The sequence below is a fragment of the Egretta garzetta genome, unplaced genomic scaffold, assembly GCF_000687185.1.
Source record: "Egretta garzetta isolate BGI_Z169 unplaced genomic scaffold, ASM68718v1 scaffold323, whole genome shotgun sequence".
Taxonomy (NCBI): domain Eukaryota; kingdom Metazoa; phylum Chordata; class Aves; order Pelecaniformes; family Ardeidae; genus Egretta; species Egretta garzetta.
This window is the reverse complement of record NW_009259435.1, coordinates 2,663,921-2,673,752: the sequence shown is the minus strand read 5'-3', so window position 1 is coordinate 2,673,752 and position 9,832 is coordinate 2,663,921. Positions and strand designations below refer to the sequence as shown.

General features: G+C 47.3%; 1 protein-coding gene across 2 annotated transcripts; it reads right to left on the bottom strand.

The window, feature by feature from the left end:
• Positions 1–2,523: 2,523 nt before the first annotated feature.
• Positions 2,524–5,915, bottom strand: KCTD14 (potassium channel tetramerization domain containing 14). Of its 2 annotated transcripts, none has more exons than XM_035892703.1 (2): positions 5,847–5,915; positions 2,524–3,195 (listed from the first exon to the last, which is right to left on the bottom strand). In XM_035892703.1, exons 1-2 carry the CDS (start codon positions 5,913–5,915, stop codon positions 2,524–2,526), a joined length of 741 nt encoding a protein of 246 aa, XP_035748596.1. The 2 variants fall into 2 exon arrangements, with proteins under 2 accessions (XP_035748596.1, XP_009635427.1); XM_009637132.1 differs by having other exon boundaries at positions 5,856–5,915.
• Positions 5,916–9,832: the final 3,917 nt, after the last annotated feature.

Below are 9,832 nucleotides of genomic sequence, written 5' to 3'. Positions count from 1 at the left end.
CGCCCTGGAGCCACCCCCCCCGCTGGGGACAGCCCTGTCAGCCCCGCTCAGTTTTCCCCCAGAATACCCACCGGTGTCGTTAGTATTTGATGTCAGACCATAAAAAAAAATATAAATAACATGGCTTCACATTTCCAGGCAAGCTTGTGTTAGATGCTCATGAAAGCTTAGCACAGCCTTCAAAGATGTCTCCTTCGAGGTGAGGGGAAGGAGGCCCTGGCACCGAGGAGCACCCTGACAGACCTAGTTAGATGACAGCAGACGCAGGCAGCAGTTACGTCTGTGGTGCTACGTGGCTAGAGGTAGCCGGGGCAGCCACAGTTTGGTTGCATCTAAGGTACAAGGAAATTTGGGAAGGGGCTGAAGGGTCCAAAGGAGGGCCAGGGAGGTGATCAAAGGTCTGGGGAACCTGCCCGATGAGGAACGATTGAAGGAGTTGGTCCCTAGGGGGACGTCAGCACAGTGTTCCCTGTGGGAGTCCACAGAGGGTGGTGGCCCTCTTTTCACAAGGAGCCGTGTGGAGAAGACAAGGGGCAACGGGTACCAGTTCATAGAATCGTTTAGGTTGGAAAAGACCTTTAAGATCATCCAGTCCAACCGTTACCCTAACCCTGCCATCCCACCACTAAACCATCTCCCTAAGCCGTTGCCCCAGGAGAGCTTTTTTCTCAATATAAGAATTTTTTTACAGTGAGAACCATCATTCACTGGAATAACCTCCCCAGGGACATGGTGGGGTCCACATTGCTGGGGGGTTTCAAGATGTGACGGGACAGGGTGCTCAATAATCTCATCCAGGTTCCTTTTCCCCCCAAAAGGTTGGGCCAGATTATCCTTTGAGGTCCCTTCCAGCCTGGGCTGTTCTGTAAGACCATCCCTATTAAAGTTTCTCATCACAGCAGCCCTGTAGTCTTAGGAGGTTGGTTGATTTGAGGCTTTAACTACCCTATAATCAATTTTTTTTCCTAATTTCAACCTCCTTTGTTGTGGCTTAAGCCAGTTACCCCTTCTTTCACTCTTAGGACATACAAAGAGTAACTGATCTCCTCCATAAAGCAGCCTTCTCTCTGAAGGGCTTCTTTCTTCTTCTAGGCTAAGTACCACTGACCGCTTGGTTATGATTATAGATATGGGCATAGAAGCCTACTTTCTAAACCCTTTTGCTGTCTTAGACACTGATTGTATCAGTTCTTACCAAGGTTATAAATGTGAGAGGTCTCCAAGAGTCCCATCACACCTAAGCAGAAGTGCCCTAAGGTCGGTGGTGTGACTCAATACTTTCACTGGGGGGAAATACGTGCTAGGGGGAGCACATCCGAAACCAAGCTTAATTAGGAATGATTCAAATCCATTAGCATAACGATAAGATCTTTAGAATTTGGAGATTTGGAGGTAGAGGGGGAGAGAAGATGTCAGTAAATAAAGCACATCTGTATTATTCAAAGAGCTTTTAAAAGTTTTTTATTTAACATCCCAGAGATTATTGCCCTTAACTGGAAGAAATCCATGTTCTGAGAAATAAAGGAAATATGATCATAATCAAATTAGCCATTATGATTTTCAGAGCGATTAAAACCAAGCTAACAGCCATCTCCAGTATAAAAATAAACTTCTGAATACTAAGATTTTTAAAACACAATGCAGGACCCAGCTCATGGTCTGTAAAGGAGAATTTGCACTGAGGTCCCAGACTGTCACTTCAGGAGCGCTTCCTTCCCATCAAATCACGGTGGGTTTCCCCTATTCTTCCAGAAGCGTGTATGTTTAGAAACAGTATCATAATAATAATAAATGTCATAAGAACAAGATTGAAATAATGTGGCATGAGAGAGGAGTGCATGTCCTTAGATTATAAACTCCTCAGATCAGCGATGCTATTTTTGCCTTTTGTTGATCCTGGACCATAGCTGAGGTTGTCTGTCTTTCCTTCAGAATATAAATAATAAATAATAGTAATAAATACATTGGCTAGAGAGTAGGCTGTCTGCTGGAGGAACAAGAAGAGAGCATGGGACACCAAAATCCTTCTTTTTAACCTGGGTTCTACTGTGGAAGGCAATGAGAAGAGCTCTTGCCTTCTCATTAAGGATCCGAATTTAATTTGAGCATGTGTTAATGCAGCTGTCAGTGTTTCCATCAGGAACTGTGCGTATGTGACCTGTTCCCATTTGCACTGAGAGACCAACTCCACATGTCCACGAGACGTATTTGGGATTATTCATTTCTTGTAGGTTGAATGAGGTTGGCTTGACCTTCAGATCTGGATGTCTGAACTTCTTTAATAGTCAGCAATACTGAAAGAGTAAAATTCCTTCTTTTTGTCATACCTCTTAAATGGAACTGTTATCCCCTAAAGCCCAAGTAAACAGTAGCTTTTAAGTGCTCTTTAATTTGGCAAACGACCAAAGGAGATCTTTTCATTGGGCCATTTATTTCTTCCTGTCCCTCCCATAGTCTCCACGGCCCAAGCTAATTTGTTTTAATAATTGGTTTCTTCCGTTCCCTGTCGTTGGTGGCACTTTGCTACCACCAGGTGAACAAGAACTTGTAGAAGAAGTCATGCGATTTGAAGCGAAAACCTTTTTCAGCAACGTGGGGCTGAAAGGATATTTTATACCCCTTGGCTTCAACATCCATTTGAATGCAGTCCAGCAGATCAGAAATACTTGGCGCTGCCTTCCAGGGGCCAAACTTCACCACGGACTTTTTATCCATGTCCAAGCTGTTCAAGGCATCCTGACATCTGGTGGCATCCTCCTCGGTTCTGACCACGCACACGATGACGCTGGACCGGCGGGATGCGACTGCTTCCGCCCTCGCGATGCGGATCATCAGTTCGATGTTCTCGCTGTAGTTGGGCACACGAGCCAGAAACTGCTTCCTTGCCACAAGCTCCCCAAAGATCTGCGGGGAGTCCTCTAGCTGCTTGATTAGAGGTTCGATGTCGTAGAACAACGCCTCCTTGTAGACGTCCTGGATGCACTGGGTGGGCACTTGGTTACTGCGCAGGTACTCCAAGATGTATTTGAAATAGGTGCCTGGTCTGTCGATGAAGAACCTCCCTTCGGAGTCAGTCCTGAGTTTGGGCTGGCCGGTGAACATCTCTGCCAGTTTGGAGCCAGGGTGTTTCTTTAAGGTGCTCAGCGTCGTTGTGTACATCTCCCCACCGACGTTTAACTCCACGATTGGCGACAACTGCAAATATCACAAAGGGACAAAAAGCCGTGTGTGTTACCCATCTGAGGCTGTCAACATGGAAGTGTCACGGAAAAGGCGGGGGAAGAAAAAAAAGTGATTGCAGCTGGAAATGGGAATGATGGTGTATGAGCCCCCATCCCTTGGGGGACAGTGGGACCACCCATCCCATTTATTGCTCAAAGCAGATGCAGGAAGTTTATACAGCCCTCATAACCAGAGCAGCAGAGACTTGGACATTTCCAAATGTCTGAGTGCTCACCGCAGCTTTGGGACGTAAGAAAATGCCATTTTGCCAGTGAGGAAGAGGGACAAGAAGCACCCTGCCCAGGGAAACTGTTGGTGACTACAGGATTCAACGTTGATCTCCTAGGTCCTGCACAAGCATTGTCCCTGCTGGCCACTGTCCTTCCAGTGAGAGCAACCTGAGCTCTCACCCTCCCCATGCGCAGAAGGACAAGGACCGAGCCCAAAGCTGTGCAGCTCCATTCCTTTCACCTGAGCTGGTGTTTTGTCTTCAAAGGAGGAACTAAAGCTTTTTTTGAAACTTTAGAAATGGGTGGAATTGTCTTCTGCTCGGCTTAGTTATAAATACTGAAGAAAGACACAAAAACCCAGCATGCCAGAGGTAGATGACAGAAGCTGTTTAGCAAAGCGCTTTTAAAAGTATATGATAGCTTTAGCTAGGAAGTAAAGGAAATAATTCATGCAGCTGACATGGATTTAAGGAGGAAGAATGTAAAGTTTCATTTTTTTGTTTGGATTTATTTTATTTCACCATGCATTAACACCACTGCTTCCTGAAACACATTGGAGGAGGCCTGAATGCCCAGAAAGCAGGACCCGCTGTCTGGTCTGACCTTCCTGGCGGTTCAGGGCTGAAGAGTTTTGACAGCCTCCCTTTGCACTTGGTCATTTTTTATAGTAGTCAGTAGAGAAAAAGGAGAGGGAAGAAAGAAAGCAGCTATTTTCCCTCCCACCGTCACTGCTGTGATGCAAGTCACATGCCTGGCCAGGACCGCACCTGCCATTGGGAAGGCATGAGTCAATAACAACCCTTTTTTCCAAGAGCTCACATGCTTTTTCTTGGATCCGATCATGCAAGGATCTGCTTCAGTGCTGCTGGTCACATGCCTCACATGAAGCATGTACTTAAGGGCTTAGCCAGATCCCACCGGTCCCGACCCATGGGATGACGTGAGCTGATCTCACAGAGGGAGCTCCTGCTGCCCTCTCCCCTTTCCACCCCCGTGCCTACCTACGTGCTTCCTTTGCTCACCTCGTGCCACCTTACATCTTTCATCTTACTGAGCTGAATTGGCTCACGGAGGATTTAATAAGCACCAGAGCTGGCAAAAAGAAAGGACTAGGAACAGAAAACCTGGAGCAGGGAGAGACCTTTCCCTTTAAACAGCAGCAAGCTATCAGATTTAGCAGAAATTCACTCACAGCCTAGGCAAGATGGGAAAAGAACAGAAGGTTCAGGCCAAAGACCCAGCTGGAATATTGCTTTGCCCTGGTATGGGTGGCTTCGTCTCGAGGGCAATCATTTACACTAGGGCCAAGGAGACATAAACAATTAGTCTGTCTGAGACTATCTTGTGATTTCCACCCACTGAAGAACACAGCCCAAAGCTGGTTCTGTAGTAAAGCCTCCCAATTAGGAAATTTGCCGTTAGTCCAAGCGATAATGACAGCTTTCCCCAGCAGGGATCATTTGATAGGAGGGTCGCTCTCATGCTTTTGAGCTGTTGCGCTTTTTTCAGATGGCAGGTCAGGTGTTTCATGCTGTTTGTCACTAATGCAAATGGACAACACGTTCTTCATTAATACGGTAGCCCAATTAGCCTTATGTTCTCAGATCTTGACTAATGGTTTTGGCCTGGGACTGAACTGGTTCCCAGTGGACCGGAGTACTGGCACCAGCTGATTCCCACCTCTGTAATTAGCCAGTGAGGTGACACTTAGGGAGTCATTCCACCTACCCGTGCCCAAATGTATTAATCTGCAAAACAGTTACCTCCTTGGGGAAGCATTTTGCAACCTACACCTGCAAAATGTGACACAAGAAGGTTTGGATCCTTTAAAGACAGAGTTCTGGGGGAGAGAAGATGAACTGGCTGGTAAGAGACTGAGGGCAGAGGAGTGGAAAAGGAAAACATCACCTGATCTTCTCCCTGATTTCTGCCTAGCAGTACACTGCTTGTCTTGAGATTGCCGTTCATTTTCCTTAGAGCTAGAAAAACTACTGCTCCCAGCTGATGACTCTGCACAGGGCAGCTTTTGCATCATTAGAGACTCTGAGAACTATCGAAAAACCCCCAAACTCACAGCAGGCTTTTATTTAGGGATATGACCAATTAAAGTTCATATTAAATTAATTCCACCTCTTGTCAAAGGAGAAAAAAACCCACTCTGGTTATTTGCTATTGCCAGATCTTGTATGCCTGCAATGCCCCTTCTGTAAGCAAACTGGTGCAAACTGGTTGGAGTCAGACACAGCTTTTTACCTAGAGTCCTCTTCTTGGTCACACATCTGGCAAGCCCTGGTGTCTTCAGAGTGGCAGATGGGGATAAAAAAACCCTCTGAAATGTAGCCCGAAGGAGATGCTTTGATCCCACAGGAGGAAACTGTGCCCCGGAGCCCATACCTTACTCACCGTATGCAGGCTGCCGGTGACCTGCTTCCCAAGGGGCTTGTGCTCTGACGAAATGCTCATCTCCTTCACAAGCTGACGGCTCAGCGGTGTGGGAAAACCTGCTGCCCAGTGCTCGGGTCCTGCCCCACGCGCAGGATGGCTCCTCGCCCCGCTCCAGTCCTCTTTCACTCGGTTTTTCTTCGTTGAGTCAGGTTTTTTCCAAGCTCCCAGCCCAGCCACTGCCCCAGAGGCTCCAGTTTGCTCCAGGCACAGCCCTGGTACAGGTTGCAGGTGTAGGGAGAGGGGAGGGAACAGCCTGAAAGCGGAAGTATTTGCTCATTAGTTTTCTGGCAGGCAGAGCAAGGTGCCGGGTGGACTTGGGCTGGCCACCAGCCCACGCCTCCTGTAACACTATCTGTGCGGTGACTAAGAGCCAAATAATCCTTTCCAAGGGAGGCCCCGTGCCTAGAGCACCTCCGAGGAGTCCCTCAACGTGTGCCTGCGTGACTGCCTCCCCTTCGCGAACCGGTTGTATCGAAACCAGTCAACATTTTCACAGCTTTCTGGCCTCCGTGAGCTGCTGGTTTAAAGCACAGTTTATCCCAAACCATCCCATTGATCCCATCTGTCGTATATATCGATGTCAGATCAGGGTGTCTACAATCTGCCTGAGGTGGTGGCATTTTCTTCCTTGCCAATAGAGTCCCTGGGCACCGAGGAATTTGTGCAAGGTAAATAAAACCAAACCTGAATCTCTGCTTCAGCCTAAACTGTTCTTTTCAGTTGGCCATAAATATTTGATTAATATCTTTGCATGACGTGGTTTTCCACTATCCTGTGTCCACCAAATATTGAAAGTGCAGAGCACCACAGATTTAGAGGTAGTGGGACTGTTTCTTGACTGTTTTTTCATCTGTGTTCATTACATTTTTTAAATGCAGAGGTTCAAATCGGTGTGAGCCTAAATAACCCCTCCAGATCCGGACCACAGGCCTGCAGAGTCTCCTTGGTTTTATCCTAGGTGTTTCTGAGTGCACTGTTGCCTTCAAATTTGTCTTCAGGCCGCTCATCTCTTCTGTGCCTTTATTCCATTACGGTCGCGAAATTGCCATGCTCAGGATTGTCCAGCGGTGTAAGTCAGTGTTTGAAACGAGAAACAATATATTTTGTTAGATCAGCTGATAGAGATGGGTGAAAACATCCAAGCTTTAGGGCACACGAGGCATTCTCAGGTCTGTCAGCTTCTGTTTCAGCTTGCTTGGCTTTTTTTCCAATTTTTTTCCAGTTTCTGTTGATCTAATAAAAGGTCTTCTCTCCTCTACCAACCTTGCCTCACTCTCTTTCATTTCAAACAGCTTCCTGATAACCAGCAACCAAAAGGAAAATTTCAGGCAAACACAATGGTTCCTAAAAATCTTTCTGGGGGAGATTTTAACGATGAAAAATGACAGCGTGGTACGTAAGGAAACCATTTGTACGAAATCTGCACTGTGCTCATGGACACCAGCTTTGCTGGTTTTGCATCCTCCGGGGGTTTTGCTGGATCTATATCCTCCCTGAAGACAGCATTGATCTGACCAGCAGCTTGAGGCACGGAGCAAGAAGTGTTTTAATTTGCACTGATTCACTCACCTTGAGAATAAAGCCAGTCCTCACCCAAGGCTCCATCAAAGCTGGACCCAGATTCTTCTGAGTGCTTTGTGCATTTGGGTGAACCTCTCATTGAACCCAATTTTGCTTCTGCTGCTCTAAAGCATCCTGAAGGATCCTCAGTGATAACCCGTGTCTGAGTTATCTCTGCTGCTTTGAATAGAAGGGCTTGAATTTTCCCTTTGCCAGACCAGAAGAATTAATAGTGCTGGATGCACTACTGAGGTCTGCTTGGGAGCCCAGGTTTTGTGACTTGTAATACATTTTTAAAAATCAATGCTTGTTGGAAAACAGGGAGAGCTGGAAGATCTGTATCTTCTGGGATTTTGATTCCTGCAAATCCTATTCTTTGGGCTGGCTCACGTGGGTGCTTCAGAAAATATCCTGGATATAACTGACAGAGGTGGAGCTCAGACTTGTTCTATACAGCCCATCTTCGATGCTGGCGGTGATAACCTGTCCTTCTGCAGCTGCAGACCTGGATAGATGGGTGGACCAATACCTCTCTGCTCCTGCAAGCTTTTCACTAGGGAAGGGTGAAGAGCAGTAGAAGAGGATACTTTGTTCAAAAGCTCATCTGGAAGGTTTCCCCAAACCAGAATCATAGAATCATAGAATCCTTTAGGTTAGAAAAGAACTTTAAGATCATCAAGCCCAACCATTACCCTAACCCTGCCATCCCACCACTCAACCGTGTCCCTAAGCACCTCGTCTGCCTGGCTTTTAAATCCCTCCAGGGATGGGGACTTGACCCCTTCCCTGAGTAGCCCCTTCCAGTGCTTGACAACCCTTTCAGGGAAGAAATTTTTCCTAATGTCCAATCTAAACCTCTCCCGGCACAACTTGAGGCCATTTGCCCTCATCCTATCACCTGTTACCTGGGAGAAGACACTGACCCGCACCTCACTACAACCTCCTTTCAAGGGTGGCTGCTAGGGTTGGAGGCCAAACCTTCAATGCTGCAGTGCAGATCCTTGCCACCTCAGCAAAAGGACCAGTTGTTAACTGATGTCCACAACTCTTCTCTACTGCTAGGCCAACCACAGCTGGTCCTTCAGTCTGATGAGCATACTGGTCTGGTTCCTCCACTCCCTTACTCTTTTTTTATATCTTGGCCACTTTTGCTGACACATTATGGGACAAAGAATCAGCCTGAAAGTCTGAAGTATTTTGGCTGGAAGTCACCATGTATGTGAAAAGTCTGATTGTTATTATTTGGGATTTTTTAATGCATTAAGATGGCATTTTTCAGTCCTGCTATACAAATTACTCCCAGCTGAGGTCTTTTTCCCCCTTTTCAGTAAGGACTTGATTTAAACCAACAGATTAATCTGATCTCAAGAGAGGCCTTAGGAAGAACTTCTCACAGCCCAAGCTGTTGACATATCACTGCCTACCTGTGGGGATTTGGTGCTTTGCTTTTAGGTGGTCACACCAGAGGTGGCATCCTGGATTACTAGGACCACACATCTGACCTGTCTGGTGTTGCAGCTTTGCTGGGCAGGCACCCGACAGCATCAAAGCCCTCTGTGCCTGCACTAAGTGGAAACAGTCACTCTTGCAGTTTGTCAGTCCTCCTTTTACCCCAAGGTCAAAGCCATGAGGAAATCAGAGGGTGGGGGGAGCAGCCCATGAAAGGCAGAAGTGGGGTCAGGGTTTTGGAGGGCTCCGGAGGCGGCAGCTCTGACAAGGCTCTCAGCAGTCCATGCTGCTGGTAACAGCTAGCCGAGGCTGGTTTAAATTTCATTCTTCCCTTGAGAAGGAAGTAAAAAGCCAAGACTGTGAAAGTCTCCATAGCCTTGGGCAACCAAGGTCCTGGGATTCCCAGAACCAGCGGCTCCATTGTAGCTGCTGCTCCACACCCCCTGAAGAGGTCTTGGCCATGGCTGTGCTGTTTCAGGGAGGTAAGCGGGGTTTCTCCATTTGGGGGGAATTTGATTTGTATTAACCTGGAATTTACATCCAGGATCTCTGTTGGGCTTGATGTTTGTTACCAGTTGGCCTGGACCCCTGAAATACTTCATCCTTTGGGCCTTTTGAAGCTGTGTCTGATGCACTGATGGTCAGTTGGGGATCCACCTGCTTGCTGTTGAGCAGAGAAGGAGAGCTCTGAGGATGTTTGCAGAGGAGATCAGGCAGGATCACAAAATCACAGAATCCCAGAATGACAGGGGTTGGAAGGGACCTCGGGAGCTCACCCAGTCCACCCCCCTGCTAAACCAGGGTCAGAGCAGGTTACACAGGACATCGTCCAGGTGGGGTTTGAATATCTCCAGAGAAGGAGACTCCATGGCCCCTCTGGCCAGCCTGTTCCAGTGCTCTGTCACCCTCAAAGTAAGGAAGTTCTT

Coding starts and splice junctions, on each gene's coding strand:
- KCTD14 (XM_035892703.1), bottom strand. CDS start 5,915: ATGAGCATTTCGTCAGAGCACAAGCCCCTTGGGAAGCAGGTCACCGGC. Junction 3,196..5,846: donor GCCTGCATACGGTGAGTAAG/GTATGGGCTCCG, acceptor TGATATTTGCAG/TTGTCGCCAATCGTGGAGTT.